This window comes from Xylocopa sonorina, chromosome 18, assembly GCF_050948175.1.
Source record: "Xylocopa sonorina isolate GNS202 chromosome 18, iyXylSono1_principal, whole genome shotgun sequence".
NCBI classification, from domain to species: domain Eukaryota; kingdom Metazoa; phylum Arthropoda; class Insecta; order Hymenoptera; family Apidae; genus Xylocopa; species Xylocopa sonorina.
In genome coordinates, this window is record NC_135210.1 from 3,216,873 (window position 1) to 3,239,207 (window position 22,335).

The 22,335-nt window shown below is 51.9% G+C and overlaps 1 protein-coding gene across 4 annotated transcripts in view; it reads left to right on the forward strand.

The window, feature by feature from the left end:
* LOC143431535 (serine/threonine-protein phosphatase 4 regulatory subunit 1) overlaps window positions 1-22,335 on the forward strand; it is a 112,023-nt gene that overhangs the window by 9,579 nt on the left and 80,109 nt on the right. For 3 of the 4 annotated variants that reach the window (XM_076908348.1, XM_076908350.1, XM_076908351.1), the window contains exon 2: window positions 9,875-10,019. In XM_076908348.1, coding sequence (XP_076764463.1) covers window positions 9,877-10,019 — 143 coding nt within the window. In that variant the 5' untranslated portion in view covers window positions 9,875-9,876. Of the gene's footprint in view, window positions 1-3,477; window positions 3,614-9,874; window positions 10,020-22,335 lie in introns of those variants that run through there. The other variant, XM_076908349.1, reaches the window with a different exon arrangement.

Below are 22,335 nucleotides of genomic sequence, written 5' to 3' on the forward strand. Positions count from 1 at the left end.
GTTGTAAGATACGTCGCAGAGACGCATGAGATTAGATTAGGGATTTACTTTTGAACGCTGCGTTTTAACCTTCTCACGTGATACATCGTTTCGCGTGTTACTCCATTCGTTACAATTTTGTTCAGTTTTTCTACGTTCATAAATTCTACGTGTTCACGTGCCACGTAGAACCGATTTGTATAGATACGTACCTTCACCACTTTGAAACGATGCGTTAAGCCTCATTTCGTCGACTAATTATCGGTACGCGGATCGAGTACTCGAAAAAATCATCCGGAATATTTAGTTGGCGGAATACTCGCGAGGTATCCCGCGTTCTTCTCTTTTCCTCGCTTTCTCTCCCCCTATCGCTCTTCCGCTCATGACGCCACGCGAGTTTACGTGTACGTCGTGTTACGGCACTGCGCAGCGTACGCTCACTATTCTATGATACAATCAATGAATGACTGACTGCGTGCCGTGACGCGGCTGTGCTGGTGACCGTGATGACTTATCTCGAGCTCGTTCCCTTTTGCTTCTCTCGCGCGTGCATTCATTTCTTTTTTCTCTTTTTTTTTTTTACGATCCACCATCCGTGCCTTTTCACGATACGAAAACCCATCGATAGCGTCGACGTAATTGCAAGTGTAAATCGATTCGTCGGAATATTTTCCACGCGGATGGACGCGAAAGGTAAATACCCTCGTGCGAGCGATAATTGAAAAGAATTGGAAATTTAACGTCGACGAGGCGCGAAGGAGGACATCTACGACGTACAGGAAGTTAATCAACGGCCATTGTACTCCGTTTTTCGACTAATCGCGACCCAGCGTTTATTTGGAAAAGGGAGCAATTTCTGTAGAAACCGCCGGCTGGCTCTCGTGCCGCGAATTCTTCGCGTGAAGGGTTTAACCGAGTCTGGTTTGACCGCGGACGAACGGGCCGGGAAAATGTGTGCGAGAAAAAGAAAAAGAGCCGAATATATACGGGGCCCCGACAAAGCGTGCCTTTCTATATACTCCCCGGCAGTTTCCACCGCTCCCCCTCGCTTCTATATTCGTCCGTTTCTCGGCTCCCTTTCTCCTTTCATCCGGTGCACATTAGCGACGTAAAACGTACGTTCGCCACGGCAGACCGCACGCCACGATGCAATCAATGAATGACGGTGTAGCGCGGCGCGCGCACTGACCGTGATGACTTTTCTTATCTCCTGCTCTCTCCCTCGCTCTTCCCACCCATTATCTCTCCTTATTCCCCGGTCGTTCTTCCGCGCAGCTTGTCCCTTTCCTATCAACGGGACCACCTCTAGTTCGTTGCTCTACGCGTCTTTCTCTCTCTCTTTCTCTCGCTCTCTCTTCTCCGTTTTCCATCCTTGTCGCGGCAACTTCGCAGCGCAGCCTCGTCTCTTTCTTACTCGAGTCATCCTCCTCTACTTCTCCTAGCTCGCTGTCTCATTCGCGTTCCCTTCTTTCTTTTCTTTCGCTCTCGCAGGCCCTCTCCCACCTCTCCTCCATCCGGTTCGCATTACGCACGATGCGTACGATGACGAGAGAGGAAAAGGAAGCGCCTTCACCCTTATCGCGACAACGGTGCTGACCAGAGCCGCGTTTAAAAGGTGCCGTGTCCTAATCACGGGCGCCAACACGCAAGACGACGCCCCGATTCGCGAGCACGGTGGTTCTCGTGGAACCGCGAACCACGGTTCAATTGATAGCCAGGCGAGTGTCGAAGGCGTGGTCGCGAAGATGCAGACGGTAGTGCGAAAGCTGCTCTCGTATTACATATATATCCATGAATCTACCTTGAAAATAGAAAAAATCGTTAAATACTCGAGATCCATACTACCCACGAAGAATCCAAACTGATCTACAACGCGATACCCACTGTACACCAAAAAGCAAGAGTAAAAATCTTTCCAGAAGACTATCGTGCTCTCGAAAAATCGCTACGAATCAGCCGTGCAACGAAGAGTCGCCAGTCTCTTTCGACATCGATCGTATTTGTCGTAGGACGTAGATGCAATCAATAATAGAGGCAGCCAGCGGTTGGAATCGAAGCGGATCTTAATCCACGGGCGAGACTGTTACGAGTGCACGCGTGGTGGTAGTACGGCGGAGGAAAAGTAACGGGGACACAACTAGCCGGCGTGGAGTAGAGTAGCGTAGCGTAGCGTAACGTAGAGTAGAGTAACGGGTTGCGTCGCGGTGGTCGGCGTCGTCGTCGTCTTGGTCGTCTTCGTCGTCGTCGTCGTCGTCGACGGTCGGTGACTATCGATCGGCGGGCGTCGGCGTCGGTGCCGCGCGGTGGCGCCCCCGTCGTTTAGGAGTACGGCGACGGCGCCCTGGCTCGTTTGTCCGCCCCTGAGGGGGGGTGGGCGGTGGGGGCACCGACACGTAGACCAATCATGCCTTTGGTGGAGCCGGCAAGAGCGGCCGGCGTGTACGTGAGGGCCGCCACACTAAATGCGGATTTATCAGTCGACGAGTCGCGTTCTCGCCATAAAACTTTTCATCCTGTTGCCCGTCCTCGGTTTTTTTCCGCGATCAACAACGGGTGCCGCCGTTCGCTGGCTCGCGAGAACGGAGCCGCGCAGTGCCGTCCATCGCGCTCGCCACGTCGAACGATCGAGAGCGATCCGCCAAGGCGTTCCCGCTGCGGCGCCCCTTTTTTTTCACCACATCGCGAGGGGGGCGGTGGAGAACGCGCGAGCAAGGATGCTGCCGTCCTTCCCGTCGTCCTTCCGTCAGGATCGTCGCGGTCGTCTCGCGTACGATCGCGAAACGACACGTAACGCGCGAGTTGTACGCGCACGGACGATGGATAAGTGAAAAAGTGCCGTGCTGCGAGGGCATCGAGAAGGGAAGGACCATCCGCGCTGATGGACGATGGAACTCGCTGAGAGCTTCCGCTCAGAACCGTTTGGTACTCTCTACCGATTCGTCGTGAAGATCGTACGCGTGTCTCTTTGGCAGGAACGCGTGTGTGCCGTGGGAATGATATCAGGGGAGATGCCGATTTTTTCGAAGTCTGACGAACTAATGGTGAGAGGGAGGGAGGGCACGCGTGGATACACCTACGAGCAAGCCGCTTCGACACGCTCGGATGCGAGACGACACGCGTGGAAATGCGACGGAAAAATATGGCTCGACGTCGCGGAAAATGGCATTGCAACGCGGTCTTAAACGCGGAAAAGGTGGCAAGGATCTCGCCGGCCACGCATGGCCGTTTCGCTCGAAGGATGTCGTAAAATGCCGGCGTAAGGATCCATCTCGCCGGCCAGTAACCATTTTCCACCGTCCGTAACGCGGCGAGAACCGTTTCGCCGATGGGACACGGGAGAATCGAACGGAGGAATGTGGAAAACGCCCGGAAACGGGGATAATAAAAGAGATTTTATCGGGAAATCGTAGACCCGCTGCTGAACGCCAGCAGCGTTTCCCCCTTTGCCTGTAACTTCGTTCTTGTGATACTCTCGCGGACTCCTCTTGTGATAGTTTCGGAAAAAAATCGATGTGTGATCGGCGCGAGTGTTTCTGTCTCGAAAGACTGACGCAATCATGTTTATAGTGACAACGCCTGGGATGACACGTGGATACACGAAGAAATCGTCGGGTTGTTTTACGCGATCGGAGAGGTGAGATTGTTCGAGCTGAGAATAATATCGTATTGGCCTCTCTTTTATCTCTATGTAACCAGCATGCCATACGCCATGATCTTTCGTACCAATAATTGTACGTCCATCCTTATGGACCCGTAAGATTATGTAACATCGTGGTTAATCGAGAAGTATGCGTACAACGTTACGCGCGTACATCCGTGCAACGTAGCACACGAACTGCTGATCTTTTTCACCATTCCATCATCGCAGATCGTGAACGTAGTTTTTAGTTAACGCGATAAATGGACGGTGAGGATGATTGCGCAATACCTGCCACGCTTACGTAGGGGTAACGATAAAATTAGAATCGACGAGCGTTTACCTGCGCGTCTTTTTCAATCTCTCGTTTAATCGAGTAAGTAGCCAAAGCTTTTTCTTGGCGTTCGAATGGATACGCGTAAAAAGGGAGGCGAGAGGGACCGGTGGAGGGGGTGGCTGGAGGGTAGGAGGGCGGGTTCAGATAGAAAGGACGAGGAGGAAGGCAAATAAAAAGCGACAAGCTGCCGCGAAACATCGACAAAAACAACCGTTCTCGTCGCGGCTAATGAAACACCTCCGGGGGCGAGAGAGGAGAAAAAAGGCTGGGAGGGCGGAATGGACGAAAATCGATGTAAAACGTGCCGGAAAAGGGGTTAAACAATCAGTCACCGAACGAAATGGGTTATTTCGCGGTGGGCGAAGTTTTAGGTGTGGCGAGTGGACACGAAAAACTTGTCGATCCCCCCATTGTTTCTTCGAGAACCGAACCGTCCGCCAAGAAAATCCCCCATCCGGTTTATCGATCCGTCCGCTCTGTCGCGCGACTTTTCTCTTCCGTTCTGTTCCGCGCGAGACAACGGTAATTAGGAAAAGAATCGAATCAAGGGTTGAAGTACTCGCGTCGGGGTAACCTCCGCGCTTGGTCGCTTTGACGGTTCAAAGCGAGTCCGAGACGGAGAGGAAGAGGCCTCCCCTAATAGTTGGTTATCGATCTACCGCCAGGACTTAACGCTTTTCCTTCTTTCTTTCGCGGTTTGCCAAGGCGTCCCGATTTCCACAGAAATCCCGACGATACGAGGGGAGAGACCGCGTAAAAAATTCCTCCGCCCCTCTTCTAATTGCGCGTCCCGTAGCTACGTAACGAAGGAACGCAGCCTTCCACCCTCGCGTTGGCGAGTTTCACGGGGAACTCGATGAAAAACACTCGAAAGACGGGAGAAGTGGAGCCGCTGTGAAATCTTTCGTGGTCACAAGGCTCGACGATGAGAAAGCTGCTTTGCCAAAAAAGAAAAAGAAAATTCAAGCTAATTGCGACCTCGTTAAACGCGAAAAACGAGAATTCGTTACCGTTTAATTGAAACGTTTCAACTGTTTTCACCCAGTTTTCTCCTTTCGTTTTTTCTCTTTGTTTCTCTCTCTTTCTCTCTCTCTCCCTGTTTCTTTTTCTTTTTTTTAAATCGCAGCAAATACGAAGCGTACAGAGCAGACTTGTAAAACCTTTTGACCTTTCCGCTATTTATCCTACTTGCCCGGCTATGGGGGCTCCGATTCCAGCGTTACAGGCCCCGTCGTTACATCTGCAAAGCCGTAATTATACCGCGACGGAAAAGGGAACCCGGTGGTTATTTTCGTAACGCGTATAAATTATCGTAGGTGGTCCAAACGTGCGTCAGCCGCATTCCTAATCGCTTTCTTCCGCTCCCGCATTGAGTACCGTTGTTCTCCCGTGCGTAATTAAGAAATTTCCTCGGCAACACGCGGTTCGCGCGCTCATAATACGATCGTTCCCTTTGATAAATCTTCTCGCTGCTACGGAATACCTAATAGTAATTTCTGCTCATTGTTTCGCCGCTGTTAATGCTGGTATCACGTTCAGCCTCTGGAAACGAGCGTTTTACGATCGATATAAGGTTACACCGTTGTGTCGCGTCCCAAGGCGAACTTGGCTCGAAACAGCGCTCCCGAAATGTAATCGCAGAAATATTCGTCGATAGGTGTGTCAGCGACCAGGTTGCTGCGCGTCTCCAGCTATTCCGGTCGCGCGTCTACGTCACCGCGAAATTTGATTATCCGATCGGGAATATCCATCGGGAATCGTGGGAAACTCGACGTGCTTGACGTCACCCACTACTACCGATATCGCGCGAACCTACTCAAGTATCAAGCCGTGGCGGTCGATGATCGACTCGACCTAATTAACAGGGACGTAACAGGACTTTCTTATTGGCACGCGGACGAGCGTCCATATTTTACACGCTCGAGGAATAATACCGATTTCTCGCAGGACGAGGTTTACCCTCCGCGCGTGTCAATAATTCGTATCGATAACCCGCTCGAGGGACTCCTCTTCGCCCTTGTTCGCAACGCCGCGCGTTTCTCGTTAGCGTCTTTAAACGATGGCTGTTGCATCGCGTCACTTTACACGGGCCATGAATTATAAATCATAAACAGCAGAAGTTGGCCATCCGCTTGGTGCGCTCACCTGCATCACCGAGCATAGTTGTTGCACTCTGTATACCCGTGGCGTAAAGATTTACGTTTCCCGTGCCGGTGATCGATCTGATAAACGGTAGCCTCGCTTGCTCGGACTTGTCGTCGGTACGTAAGCGTTGGGTGAAACATAGACGCGCGGAAAGGTGGGTGCATCCGAGTGGACAAACAGCGTCGAGCATTTCAGACGAGAAAAGTTTCGCTCGCCGATCGGTAGTCCCAGTTAAAACCTATCATTACATCAATCGTCGTGTCACTGGCTATCGCGACGCATCGTGGTGATTCTTGCATGTCTCGCACGCTGCTTATGTCGCACACCCCTTCGAGATCCCTGCGAATTACACGAACAGTTCGATTCTGCTAATGCACTCGTACGCGCGCGTTAATTATCCTTAATCGAATCGATCAGAATTGGCGAAGATGAGCAGGGTATCGTGTAGATGATTATCGTGTATAATTAGAAGCTCGTAGGAAGTATGACAAAAGTCTGGTCGGACGGTAGCGGCCGTGAAAGAACATTTTAATCCTCTGTCCGCTTTTAAAGGAGGAAGGAACGGAGGGAAAAAAAAGTGTCTGACCGGCATGCAGAATGTTATTTCAGACGGTCGTTCCGTCATATTAAGCGCGCGGAACAAGAGAACAGTAATTACTTTTCGTGGGACTGTCACGTCTGTCGAGGTCCGTTTCCAACGAGGCGCTCGTGCTTCGGTTATTAATACCGGCGGATGCTGCCGGTCTACCCGTTAATCGACCGCGCGAGGCGATTCCACGATTTCGCGATATTTTCAATTCCGCGGGATGGGTCCGCGCCGCAAACTGGACCAACCTCGAAACGACCATCGAGCCTGGATAGGGGAATTAAAAAAGAGTCCCATCGATGACGATTCGTTTGGACGATTACCTTCCTGTCCCCTGAATCCTCTCGTCTTTATCTAACGAAACCCTGTCGCGCACCCAGGGTGCAAATCGAGGGAGACGAGCGTAACCACCCTGGCATCAAAACACACGACGCGATGGATTTCAGACGCGTTAACTCTCGCAAACGCGAGATCGCGACTTTGCGCTCGTCGTCGCGTCGTCGTAATCATATCAGGATCGTTCTCGCGTAGATCGCACACGTGTACCGCCGTTTTGTTCGTCAGCGTTGAGGGGCGGCTAGGTAGAAGGAGAAGGTTCATTATACGGCGTCCGAAAGATCAGGATTTATCCTTTCTGTCGGGGCACGGCGTGGCAACGCGCGACGCGCACCGGGCGTACGTTGGGCGCCGAAAATGTCGTTGATCCCTCTGGCAGTGGTGGTGTGGAACTGGTCGCCGACCGTTTGCCGTGGTGTACGTATCGGGGCGGGAAGGAGAACGATCTCTCTCTCTCTCTTTCTCTCTCTGGGTTCTTCAACTTCGATCCAGGCGGGAGCAGGCTCTCTCCCTCCGAAAAGCAAGGAAGGAAGGAAGGAAGGAAGGAAGGAACCAACGCACATAGCCGAAAGGGGTGCACGCATGACCCTGAACCCAACCGGCGCGCCACCCGGTACAGGGGTGCGAAACTCCGACCGGTGAGAGAAAGAGAAGGGAAGGGAGATAGAACGACCACGGAGGAACACGACGGAGAAGAGTGACGGGGAAGGGGAGGACGCGCGTATACATGCCGAAGAGAGAGAGAGAGAGAGAGATGTGGAGAGAAAGAGAGAAACAGTCAGAGTACAGTCCCCAGGATCAATACTCCCGCGTCTTGCGATCATTCATCTTGCCACGCCCCTCTGGTCTCTCCACACTCTCCCTTTCTCTCTCTCTGTCTCTCTATCTCTCTCCATCTATCATCTATCTATCCGCTATCTCTCTCACTTTCCGTTTCTCCCATCCCATTCCTCTCCCTCTGTCTTTCCTCCATTTCTCATCCCCCTCCCGCTATCTGTCTCCTTCTCTCGCGACCCGTGCTCCACCATCTTCATCCCCGTGGCAGCAGGCACCCCTGGTAATCGCGTCCGTCGCCGTGTTCACCGCTCGTTCATCCTCCGCGATCCGTTACGAACCAGCCCAGAGAAATTTGGAAAACCGCGAAACGCGCGGGAAACGGGTGCATGGAACGCGAGAAAAGATTAGAAGCGCGTAAGAAAGAGAGAGAGAGAGTAGGTGATCGAGATGCGAGGGAAAACGTCGGGCGTTCCTCGAGGGGGGGAGGATGGAAAACGAATCGAAGATCGAGATGGGCATGGAATACGCGGCGCGACACCGGTTACGGATGTCGAAATCAATAAATAGCCGGAATTACGGAGCCACGGTACGAACGGAAACGAGGAGGGCGCAGGGGAGGGGGCTGGGAAACGGAGAAAAAAGAGATCGTTAGTAACTACGTAGTAGCGCGCGTATGTACGTCGGCGTAAACGCGTAGTACGGCTGCACTTGACTCGTCGTTGCACGTGATTCAAATGAGTTTCTGGAGCCCAGCCCGCCCCTACTACCTCCACCCACACGGTGATGCCAGAAGGCCGATAGAGGGGGCTGTACTAGGCCGGACGGCGAGAAAGGGTGGTCTCGAGAAGAGAAAGACAGAGAGGCAGGGCGAGAGAGGGTGGCCGCTTGTTTCAGATAGAAGGGCTCGTCGGCGGAACGGTCGATCCGATCGAGCGTTACGATAACAGAGAGTCTAGAATCAGACAGACGGAAGTCCCCTCGCGAGATCGATATATTTCTCTCTTTCTACGCGTTCCTCCTTCTCGCTTCTTCTGCCTTCCATCTTCTTGCATCCGTGGCTCGTGCTCTCCTCAACGGTGGTCAGAGGCATCGAGGATCTCCTCGGTTCGTTCTCTCTACCGTATCCACCCTCTATCCCCTACCACTCTGCCTCTCGCTCTGTCTCTCTCTTTCTCCGTTCCCCTTCGATGACGTCTAAGAATGCTTGGGAAAAATATCTCGAGGGAGACCACGAGTCCCGCGAATCTCTTATAAATTATCGTTCCGCCGCCGCGACGGAAGTAATTTTCATGCTGCCCCGAGGAGCAGAACCGGGGCAAAATTAATTTTTGCTTCGTCGAAACGAAACGAGATTAGAGTTTCTCTAGGAGAATTAAAATAATTCTTCGCCAGCTTCGGAGAGATGGTACATACTCGCGAGGGATGGAAGACGTTCGAGAGAAACTTAATTCCGTTCTTTTAGAAGCAGGCGGTTACCATCGCTCAGCGTAAGAAAAGAGACTTTCCAATCTTTTTCTTTTTTTTTTTTGCCTTCCCTTGCCCCGTCTTTTTCTTCTTCTTTGCCACTTTACGCGTACACCGCCTGCTGGTCTCCAAAATCCAGTTTTCCGCGTGTCGACGAAGGTAACACGGCGGACGAGGCGACGAAAAAGGGAGGAATCGAGGGAAACTCGTGTTAGTCGCGTTAGGACGCGAGAGGCGCGGTGGAAAATAGAAGAAATCGCGAAGGAAGGCGGACAAGGGTTGCGATGGAGACAGACTTGGAAGCAGGAACTGCTCTGTTCAAAGCCCTCGGTTATCCCTGCTACATTCTCCTTTGAACCTCTTTCTCGCTCTTGTCACGCTAGTTACACTTAGCCAGCCTTCTTTTGACCGCGTCTGCCGTGGATACGGGGAAATTGTCTGAGCAGAGACACTCGAGGAAACGAATATTCGCGATCGGTGCAACGAACCGGCTGAATTCGTGCGAACCGGTTCGAATAACATTAGCCTCGTATTACTTTCGACCGGGTTGTCACAATTTTCTTCTCCCCTTTCTTATTTCTAATGAAATGCAACTATGTTTTCGTTTGCGCAGCAATGGAGATCGACGAAGTCGACGACGACGATGGCGATTACGATCCGTTCCCTGTTGCTTCTCGGATTCGCAATGTTGGAGCTAAGGACGACGAGCTGGTCCTCAAATTGCAACAATTCGTAACGTTGGAGACGAACTTCACACGGTGAGCGTCTCCCTTTTACTTAACAACCGTCTTGACCATCGCGAACGATTCGCGAATCGTGATCGTCGTCGTCGATCGATGAACCGACTCGCCACTTTTCTCTCGCGTACACGCGTTCGTATACGGAAAGTTTCCATAGCGTGGCTGCACGAGACGAAACAAATGGCTAAGCCTGTTCCTCGATGTCGTTCGCATGACAGAGACGCGCAGTTTGGCGGCGCGTCAAGCGATCGTACCGAAAATTTATTTACACGCTGCACGAGCGCGTCTATTAATATTTTTAATGCGCCGTCAGCTGAATCGCGACCACGACAGACGATGTCACTGCGAGACCACCCGACCTCCCCAAACGAGATTCCCACCCTCGCGTCTCGCGGTGCACTCGGAATTGTCTTCGCACGTTTTCGAATTTCTCTCTGCTCGCTCGTACGCGAGACGAGACGAACCTCCACGTGGTACGCGAACACAGAGAATCAGCCTATCCCGCATCCTGGAGAACACTCGACGCGTCTCGGCGGGATAAAGGAAACAGGGACACGATGTTTAAAGGGAGACGAGGAAATTGGCGAAAACGTTGCATCGTATGGAGCATCGGGGGAAGGATAAGAGGGAAAATATGATGCGAGCAGACATTGAATAAGGCTGCGATGAAAGAAATGCCTGCTCTTTTCCGTACGGAGAAAAAGGAAATCCATTTCGTTGCATCGGCGACTGGTAGTACACAATGTAGCGCCGAAGTCCTCTCGTGCAGGTCTCGCTTTTTCTGAGTACCAGACCGGATGCGCTGTACCCGAGCAGAGAGAGAGAGAGAGAGGAAGAGGGAGAGATCCCTGTCCATAAATTCTCGAAGCGCCGGTAGTCGACGGTCGCTGTTTCTTCTGCGTACAACAAACCTCGCGTTGCTTACCAATCCTCCCCTACCCAAGGCTTTCTTCTACCCCCAGCCACCGCGAACTTTCGGCTCGAGACGTTCGCCGGCCGTTTTTCCGCCCCTCGTGTTTTGCATCCACTTCACTTTGTTCGCGGTCGAAAACGGTACCTGGAGATAGGATTGGCTCTCTCATCGCCCGCAGGAGAAAAAGGGACGGCGTTCCTCGTAAATTGTCGGTGACGATTCCCAAAAAGAGCTTTCTTCTCGACGATCGTCAGACTTTGCTGAGACTTGACTAATTTCATAAGTGGAGCCTAGAAATTTCTCCAATAGCACGTATCATGAGCCAGTGATTTTTATTGAACTATGAACTTAACCCTTTGCATTCCATTATTCTATAGATTTTTACTGTTCAAAGAGGTTAATTTTTTTGTTGGTCCTTTCAAATCTAAATGCGAGTGTTAATAGCTCTACAGGAGATTTGGTCGTTGCCATTGGAATACACGAACTATAGAATAGAGTAAGCATTTTCCAAGACGCATCACGTTGCAAGGGTTCGAGGACGTGATCCGCAAAGGCCATTCTGTGGCGAGTGAACTTAAAACGAGAACAATATGACGTCGAGGATATCGAGGATAGCAGTCACTCGAGATTACCCACCGCGGAAAGAACTACTACGATCGGACGTGGCGGACCCTAGCCAAATATACACGGTGCGTCAGCGTCGCGGCGCGCGGCGTCGCGTCCTCCCTTCCTGCACCGTCCAACTGCCGGGCGCCTCGTTTGAGGTCAACGTCATTCGCTTCTCTCTCCTTTCTCGTTCCCTTGCTTCGTCGCTTTCCTTCTCCTATGCTCCTTCGCGATCTCTCTCCTTCGTTCTCGGTCTATCTATCTGTTTCTGTTCGCGCGCGCACTCTCTTTCGCTCGTTAACGTTTCGGATGAGTGAACTTTGGAACGTATGTCGGTACCTATGAGTGAAATAGTCTGCAATTTAACGTCGACTCCGCAATCGCTGGTAATCGTTGCCGTTCTCACGACTCGAATTGATTATTTAGCGAAAAATCAGCTCGATCGTACGTGATTCTTAATCTCGCAGGCTCTGAAGCCGCGCGCTCTCTCACTCTTCTGCGAGAACTTGGAGTACTTCTTTTCACCTTTGTCCAACGGCTTTATCCCGTTTTTAATCAAGAAAACTCGAGAACAGGCAGCGAATCGCTTCGAGTACTCTCTGTCCGCGAGGAAAATTGCGCGTCGTCGTAGCTACGCCAGTGGAGTCGCGATGCATGTTACGTTACGTCGCCCCAGCGGCGCCAACCGAGTACAAAGGGTTAATTCCCAATGATCCAATTCCTGCGAATGGCAAAAATGGTAATTACTCGTCGAAGAGCGGTCGCGACGTCGAGCAGTGCCGCGTGTTACGCGATCCGACGACGATTTCGAGGCTCTTAATTGACTCAGCCGATTTATGCACGCGGCGTGGCGCGTGTCAGCGCGATGCCAGGCCCAAGCGGAAGAAAGCCACGGCGCGGATATCGGTATCAAGCGGGCCGCTTCTTGCCCCGCTACGATTCAGCTCGATCTTGATCGTCGCGGCTCGAAAGCAGCGACTCCTGTTATCGTTCGAACGCCTCGATCGGAATGTTATCGAGCGGCATCGAGGCGTACCGGTCGTCCTCGAGGTATGCTAAGCGTGCAGGTTTACCCGGTGGACCATTCCGTCGTTTCACAGGTGCCAAGAGCACCCAGACCGTGTAATTAAAGGCATGTTTCGTAACCACGCGCACGCTCTTGCATGGTTTCCGATTACCGATGGCTACTGGACGACAACGTGCTCGGGGGATTTCACGTGCAATTAGAAAGTTCTCTCCTTCGAAAAAGCTGCCGTCTCTGAATAATTTCGAGGACACCTTGCGGAAATACCCTGTTCCTCTAACTGCGCGTTCACGGTGCCCAGGGAAGTGTACGTAAAAATTGCTTCCTCGTCGATTTTCAAAGCTTCGATAGATTTAAATCACGAAATTGACCAGTGACCGCAAAGTTTAATATTTATGTCTGCAAAAAATTGTAGATTTCCTTTCCTCTTTTTTTCATTTTTATATAATTTAAACATCGTTAAAGAGCAGCGCTCGTGCGAATCGGCATCGAGTCGAACGAGAACAGGCGAATCTATTTCCCCGAGCGTGGCCCTTTCCTCGTTAACGCGACGCGGCGTTGGATTAACGAACGAGGAAAAGCGTCGGGGTGGGAATCGCGCCCTCGCAGGTCGGTCGATGCTTCTGGCGCCATGATTCGTTTCCGCGAAACGCGGCACGCCGTGGATGGTGCACGTGTGAAATATTCAGGGATACCACCGTCGGGTTTCGGACGAGCCGATGGGTTCCGCGGCGCACTGGTGGCGCACACAACGCGGGACGGCGGCTGGAACAAAATACTGCTAAAATTAATCCGGACCTTAGGTCACGTCTGCAACAAGTCTAGACGACGGAACTCGTTGACGACACACGACTCGTCGAAGCCAGACGAAACCGCGCGGACGTGTCGTATTAACGAGCTCTCCTCCCGTTTCGATTATTCCGTTGCTTACCTTTCCCCCGTCGTTTTCCGCGCGAAAAGTCGTCGACGCGCGGATCCCGTGTGCCCGAGCAACAGGAATAACAAACACTCGCGCGTCAGCTATTTACGATTGTAATTACTTTTTCACTCGAAACGTCAGAAAACGCGCCACGCTTCGCGTTCCTCCTTTTTTTTTTTTTTTCGATTTCGCTCGTCACTTACGATTTGCGTCACCGTGTCGAGTGTCCGGCCAAACCTCTAAACACCCGTTAATTAAACGCGACTAAAAATACAGCGGTACGGGGTAAGAGAGAGAGAGAAAAAAAAACTGTCGAGTCGCCTGATTATCTCGCCAGGCCCAGATAGAAACGCTAAACTCCGCTGACATTCCACGGCGATCGAACACGTTACATAAACCTAATTCGTTATGAAATTCGCTAGCTCGATCAGGTTTTTCCCACTCGCGGGTATCTATATCCTCCAATAAGCGGACGATCGAGATACGCGTTGCGTTTTCCCCGATTGCGACAGGCGTCGTGTCGTTCCACGCTTCTGTAAAAGCTTGTCGCCGCCGCGGGAAACTCCGTTCAAGCGGCGAAAATCGCTCTCTCTCTCTCTCTCTCTTTCTCTCTCTCTCTCCCTCGGAATTTTTCTCATCCGCGGGAACTAGGTTCCGCGGCCGGTCGAAGCGCAGTCATTCGATGACTGGCCGATTTGTCTGGCGGCGGCAACCATTTGCCACGTCATGCCTCTGCCACCGCTACGCGGATAATGCGGACATTGTTCGGTGTGAACGCAGCCTTCGAGCCAGATGGCACAATTTCCCGATTGTCGTCCGCCGGTTTTTCATCCTCGACCAGGCTTTTCAACGCGCGTCGCGCACCGTACGCGGGCGATAGGGGAGTCGCCGTGGAGGGGCTCCAATGTACCGGGATTAGGGTATTACCGCGGATATTTGCGATTTCGATTTACGTTCGGGTAATTTCGTGATTTGGTTTAGCTCGTATCGGCTATCACGGTCAGTAGGGTGGCCACGGTTACTACGCGAAGGACCGCGCGAGGTGTCGGGATAACGATCGCGCAGACGGGGAAATCGTAAATCGCGAGAGATATTGCGCGAGCGGTGCTTGCAACGAGACGGGTTGCATCATCTTGCGCGAAGTTACGCTCCGGCTATAGGTGTGCACTTTGATCCATTCACGATCCATTCGCGTCACGTGGCTTGATTGGCTTGTCGCGCGCGCTACCTCCCCACCTCGGGACTTAATAAAAACTCTCCGTATTCCGACGTTCGAATCGTCGAACTTTCGTTGCTTTCGAACGCACTGTGCGATCGGTGTCGATCGACGTCAAAGGAATATTTGCGCTTCCCCCCGCCGAGGGAGGGATTACTTTTCAGATGGTTGGTAATTGAAATCTTTTTTTAACGCGGGTCATCGATCACTGCTCTTAATGCTCGAAGGATAAGCTTGTTTTCGACCCAGATATAGCTCGAAAACAATGCGTAGTAAACAAATGCACGGTATTCGGTGTCGATCCGATGTCGCAGTCGAGCTGCGCACACGTACGCCCGCTGTATCTCGAAAATAATACTCCCGTTCGAAGATAAATAACTGTATTGCGCGTATGCAAATCGTCGGTCCAAATGATGTGTGTTTCCAGAAATCCAACGTGTGCACAGGCTAGAATTCGTAACGTTGAATATTTATAGAGCACGTTGAATTTCTTGTTTGTTACACGCTCGGTGTCGGTGCTGAAAATTGGACGAGTCGAGTGGAGCGTAGGAATTTTCTACACCGAAAAGAAAGGCGAAGCGATGGCTTCTCGGCTCTGCGATGAACGTCTAAAAAAGAAAAGTTTGAAGATACTGGTTTATCGCGGCTGATCGTTAAACCCTTTAACGACCCCGTTTTTCGTTCGCGACGGCGCCACGTTAGCGCGTAGAGAACGATCGCGCGCGTGCAGCGTCGAGTTTAAACCCCGACAGGACCACGGGAACGGAAGTGACGAGGAGCGGCGGCATAAATAGAGCAAGATAAATAATTGCCGGTGAAAATGAGAAAATTCGAGTCGCGTCCATGTACACACGTGCAACTGTTGTTCGGGATCAGATCGATACCGCGTGCAGTAATGAACGTCCATCAGACGAAAGGGGCGGGGTAGGAAGGGTAGAAAAAAAAAAGAAAGAAACGGCACACCCGTGCGTAGGACATTTTATCGACTACGAGGATCTCTAATTATCTCCATCGACGTACCGAAGAGAAAGAAAAAGGAAGAAAGAAATCGTAAAGTCGGTGTCTAGGGCACGTGCCCTTCGCCCTATGACCATCTGCCTCTGTTACTCTCGCCAGTCGTTCCTACGCGTTTCCACGGAACCATTTCGCGTTCTTCGTCTCCGTCACGGCACGTCGAGCCCGCCAGGATCGACGTCGAGCCGCGTCCCAGGAAGCGACGCGATCGATTCGAGTCACGATACCCCAGCAGCAGCATCTGTCGCGGAAAATGGTCATTAAAGGGTCCCTCACCTCATTAGGAACTGCTCTCGCGATAACGCCGTTCCGACGTGCCCGAAACTGGAGAGAGCTGCCGCAGAAGGGCGATCAGGTCCGCGCCAGGCATTGAAACTTTTAATAATGCGGTCCTCCGCCAATTACCCCCGCAGCCTGTTGTCCCTGCGCGCGAGGGACCGCGTTACCACCCCCGTTGCATCGGAACTTCGCGTTTCACGGAGAAAACTCCGCGAGCGTACGTAGCCGGACAAACGAGGCGGCAGGCTGAGGGATTACACGTGTAACTTCCCTCTTACGCGGTCACGTTCCTGTCGGAGCTCGTTTACCTTTGTAACTCGCCGTTATTGGCAGCTCCAGCCATTCGCGAGCGCGTCCTGAAATTAATTGGACGATCCGCGAGCGCGTTAATCGCCTCGCGTTAGTCCCATCGTCTCCTTCGCCTTTTTCCGCGCGTCGTTTCGAGATCGTTCGCACCCTCGTCCGACCCGCGAGACCAGCCTGAAACTGCCAACTTTCCACTGGCAGCTTCCTACAGGAGCTAGCGTAAACGTCAGCTTCTTCGGTTGACGCGACAAAAGGATTAAGGCAGCAAAGTTCGAGGGCTGGTGGAAACAGAGGCGAGAGCAACAACGCGGTGCGCTGGCTTTTAGGGCACATCTAGGCATCCCCGTTCTTCTCGACTTCTCCTGCTGTTTCGTGACGATCTTGCCGCCGCGAAATGTATTTATAATCCCGTTTCTCTCCGTAGACTAAACTATTACACGTTCGCTCTTTAAATTCATCGAGTCGTTTAATACCAGCGTAACGAATATCTGTAGAAACGTCGTCGTACCCGTTACCGATATAAACACACCACGTTACAGACTTGATTACACACGAAGATTTACGGTTATTTCGTCATCCTGCCAGGAAACTTGAACTGGTGGTCGGCTGGCATTAATGCGTCGTATACATACATAAGTAAGCTCGTCGGGAACCCTTTTCTTCGCGCGAGGTTTATTCACCAGTCAAAGGACCTGGACGTAACGGAGAGACAGAGAGGCGGAGAAACGGCTAGACAGAGGCGCAGGCGAGGAGTTGCTTATCGTCAGAGAAAATTACGCGTTGGTATTGCATCGAGCGGCGTATGATCTAGTTGCGCGGCGGTGTTTCTGATTTCTCTCGTTCTCTGTCCCTCAGCCGCATCCACTTTCCGTTTCCGTCCACCATTGGCATCGTCGCGAGTAATCCGTGTGCATTTACGACCCTCGCTCGCAGTCGTAACGACGTGCATGCGTGTCGGTGAGGGGCAGGTGTGTACATTCGGGAGGGGAAAACGAGACCTATCTGCACGGGTGAAAAAGAGAGTGAGAGAGGGATGAAGAGGAAGGGGAGAAGCAGCGCGTGCCGCCGTCGACCATCCGGAGGCCAGGTGTAGCCTTTATCCATTTTATTCGCGTTTGTTACCCTCGGACCTCTCTACGATTCCGATGCACCCTCTGGGTCCCGCTTCAGGGGCGCCCATCGACCGACTGGGTGTACAGAAAAAATATACGCTGTTGCGATCGACGACCGATGCCCACGGACATCGCCTCTCCGCTATAATACATGTGTACTCTAGTCGCGAGGCGAAACCTGCGATTATCTACCGTATTTTGCTTTTTTTTTTTATCCCACTCTCGCTAACGCGTCGCGTGTTCTTTGCATTGTTGCATCGACATAGGGGTAGCAGACGGAACGATGCCTTTTCTCGTTGCCTAAGGAAAATTGTTCTGCTAACTTTCGAATTTCTACAGATTTTATTACGAACTAGAAGAATCTGATTATCGATTTCTATGCTCTGCAACGTCGAATCTGAAGGACATCGTACGACACTCGCAAGATAAAATTATACAACGCGTGGTATCATTCTCGTAGGTTGCGAACTGTCGATCGATCGATATCGTCGTCGTCGATGTTGCGAAACCTCCTCTCCGGTCTAGATTAAACAGAGCCAGTCTGTCTCGTTCGCGAAAGGGTTGAAGTTCCCGGTAGAAAACCGTCTGTAGCAACAATGCGCGGAGGAACAGATCGATGAAATTCCACCGGAAGACCGTAGGAAATAGGCAGCAGCTGGAATTTCAAAAATCTACCCACCCCAGCTGTTGAGTCTGGCGATCGACTCTGTCTAATCCTGGAATAGCAGAAAGGGGGACCATCTCTCCCTTCGCCCCCTGGAGGCACACGCCCACGCGGAAATGACGTCCGCCCTTAGATAATCAGCACGGGCCCCGGTAACGACCGTTTCTCGTAGGGCGTTCGATTCTCTCTCTGTGTTCTCACCTCCAGCCGGCTGATTTCTGTCGCGAAACAGAGAAATCCCACGGACGGTTCTTTCGACTTATCGAACGGGACGGAGTCGAGGTGCGACAGACGCCGACCAGCAAATCCGCGAGTTAATTCCTTGAAACTGTCTCAGGTGGAGCCGAGGAAATCGACAGATGGTGTCTTATCCCAGGGAGTCATCCACAGCGATGGATGGTACTTTTGAAACGAATTAAACGTTGAACATTGAAACGCGAGGGTTTAACAAAGCGTCTCTAGAGCGATTTTACGAATTGCGTTCACTTTAAAAGACTGCAGGGAGGAACACAATTTCAGTTTTCATCGGACAGACTTTATTCTTGAGAATTTTTCTAAAAGAGGGTGCTTCGTTTCCCGTTTCCTCGCCAGCACAAACCACGCCACTCATTAGCAATTCGTCAACGAGCGAAAAAAGGGGCAGGGATCCAGAAAATTTGGTGCTCAGAGTTTCAAAGGGAAATACCGTCCGGCTAATTGTCTTCGACGACCCTTAAAACACGTCGCCGCTAATAGACACGTGTACACTGGGCACTTCGCATCGAGTTTAGTGAAACGTGCGCGCGGACGTTGAATGACGTTTGGCCAAATGCGCAGATATGCGCACGCGGACCCGTAACGTGTTAATAATCAGCTAATGACAGAAGTGAAAGTCGAGAAGGAGAGAGAAAGGGAGAGAGAACGGTTTTGAAGGCAGGAAGGAGACGACTCGTTCTTAAAGTCCTTCTTTGCCAGCCTTTTATTAACAGAGGCGTACGCCATTTCTACCAGCGTACAAAACGCGAATTGTGACGTAAATATAACCAAGCGATGTGCGTAAAGTCGCACGAAACTATGTGTTCGCAGAACTGGAGCAATCCAGGTTGAAATAGTCAGGATGGAAGTATATCCCGTACAGAAAACCTCGCCTAGAGAGATCTACGGATATATATCCGGGTTTCCATCTGAAAAGGTTTAAAGGTACGCGACCTTATTTCGAGATACCTTCTTACACCAGAGCCAGGAGTACCTTTTATCTCGCAAACATCCTTACGTTTCTAAAGCGAATTCTCTTTAACCGTAGAGTATTTGAAGCTTCGAACAGTGACTCGTATAAGATACCAAAAGACAGTCTCGCTGACAATTAACAAGCGTACAATTAGTTAGTTTCGTAATCAGAAATGAATCGAACGCCCAGTGAATTATGACCAGTAGTTTCGGTGGGTAGGGAAAAAGTAGCCGACAGAACGTGTTCGGATAGAAGGGTGCGCGTCCCACCGACGAGACGCACACGTGCACGCGTCGATGGTTCGTTTAAATACGTCGAGGGTGGTCAAAGGACCATCGCGAGGCCCTGCGTCCATCCTTTTAATCCTGCTGCGCCGTGTCCTTTGCCTCGACATCTCCGCGCGAGAAAGACGCGAGGGCGGTCGATGACGCGCCACGACTTTCGAGTCTCTCCTCCTCCTGCTCCGTGAACTCTGGCGTTTTTCATCGGTTATCTCGTCCAGGGCATCGTCAGCGTTAGGGACAACGTTAAACAGGCGACGAAGTAGCAGAAGCCCGATGAAGGCAACGACAGCCCTTTGACGTACATTAAACGTGTCACCAGCTAAGTGTTTCTCCGCAGTCGCTTCTAGCCTCGCTTCGCCTCTTCCTGCCATCCCTGCCAGCGAAGAGAAAATGACATCGGCCCGGCAATAACCCCCGGCTACTTGTTCCATCGTTCGAGGCGGCGCGAAAGGGAAAAGCGAGAAGAGGCGGGGTGGCAAGGCTGCTCTTCGAAGCGACAGTCCTGTAAGAAGGGCGAACACCGGCCGTAAGTACTCCTCGAGAGCCATTTCAGTAGATACAGAGAGGAGTAAAAGGTGGTCGAGTAAACTTGGGGGCTTAAGCTCGATTTCTAGGACACCTGAAAACCTCGAGCACGCATTGTTCGACGTTATCGCGATCCTCCCCCTCGTTCGATTTCGTTGAAATATTCCGCGTTCGATTAGCAGGTGGACCACGTCACGAGTCTACGCGATTTATTCGCGCGGTACAGCCGACAGGGTGATAGAAAAGGAGAGAGAGAGAGAGAGCCTGTTGACTTGCCGTGTATAAAAGGAGCCATCGTACGGCGGGTCCCACCCTTTTCCGTTGGACGATGAATATTCGATAGTCGAAAATTTAATCATACGAAAGAGTCGTTAGTGCTCCTCGTCGCTGCGGCCTCTTAGGGGGACACGACAGAGCGACTAGTTATCGTGTTACGACGCGCGTCTCGTGTTAAACTTGGTAACTGAATATATCCCTCTGCCCAATAGCCGTCAAACGACCGACAACGATCGAATTTGTCCAGCCACCCGTGCCGTTCTTTCTCCTTCGCTCTTGTCAGCTTGTTACCCTGTTGCCAAAGCACGTATCAGCGCGACGGGTCCCCTCGACCGATTCACCAGGTCCCTCGGACTGATTTCAGAACGTTTCCATCCGTCTACATCGTCAGACTTTTATCCTTGCACCTTCGAGAAACGGGACCATTAATTAGTACTCGACGGATAAGCCACTTCTCGGTCGATCGTGTTCCCTTTTGTAACTTTCACGCTTCCACGGAGCCTCTTCTCATCCTCGTCGACGGGGTCCAACACGAGGCAACGTTTCTGCGCGCACCTTCCGTGGCTCCAGGTGCGAAGCACGCCACGACAGGACCCAGTTGGGCCCCTTTTCGTACCCTTCCACGAACCCTGATCCCCACTATTGCTGTCCCAGCGCGAGCGAGGGCCCCACGGTGGCTCGACGAACCTTCGAAGCCGAGAGAAGCTGGCCCCGCGTGCTCGTCGGCTCGCTTTAAGGAAGCCAGGCCCCTCTCGGCGCTCTCGTTCGCGTCCCAACTATCGTGCGCTGCCAGCAAGGGTGAACGTCGGTGGACAGAAGAGAGAAGGAGATAAAAAACGGAGGGGGGTTGGTATACGGTGCGAGAAGGGACGAGGGAGAGGCAATTTGCGGCGGTGGTGCAGAGCAGCTGCAACCTCACGAGATACGGCTTAGATCGTCGTGGCACGAGCCTTCCTGGCATGTGTTTCCTTTGGGCCCTCGCGTCCCTCCTCGCCCACCACCTCGTCCAACTCTCGCGTCGCTACTCCTCGGATTTTCGCTTCGTATCTGTCTCGCTCACCCTCCTTTTCCCTCTTCGATACGCCACGTTACGTACACGTATAACAGACGCCGCGGTCCCAACCCTTTCTCCGCCAGTCAGGGGGGATCGAGACGCTATTCGGGCGCAGACACGAGAGCCCACGGCTTCGTTCAACCTGCAGGTCAGCTTTCCTCGACTCCGTTCGTTGGTACAGCTGGTCCTCGTCCGTAAATAGGGTAAGGAAAGGGTTTTGTTTTCGGGAAGGAACCCCATTGTTTCCCTTGGAAAATGGAAAACCGTCCGTGCTACGCGAAAATCGCGATGATCTGCCCCGGAAATTGAACCAGTGTCTTTCTTCGTTCGCCAGAGATTCGAACCAATCCGTTTTCACTATTCGTTGCCCTGCGAAAATTCTTTTTCGTTCGAGAAACGTGTACACGTACGTTGACCATTACGAAGCCACGTACTCGAAGATACGACGAGGGTCTTTTCTCCTCCCCACGTTATCTCGTCAGGAAGCTTGTCGATATCCATCGATCGCGTCGCGCAAGCGGCGACGCTCTCCTGACAGCTGTTCGCCCCGGAATCGCGGTTAAAGGAGGATAAAATGATAATTCGAGGCGTAGTAAATGGGCGGTTGCTTCCTGCGCGAAATGACACTTTACTCTCGAGCGATCGAACGCGGATCACGTATCGTGGACGACGATTTCGGGCATCGTTGTTCATCCACGCTGCCTAACTCGACGACTTCACTGTGTCATAGGAACTGCATTCCTATTTTAATGAGACCATTGTGCGTGGCTTCCAACCCTGGCGGCTCTTTTCCACGAAGACAGTTCGACGTTCGATTAACCCCCTCGCGGGTTATTCAATATTATTACACAAAAAATTCGTGTAAAGTATAAAGAAAGGAGTCGTGCTCTACGTAATGTTTCATGGCTCTTGCCAAACTCTTCAGTATCGCATCG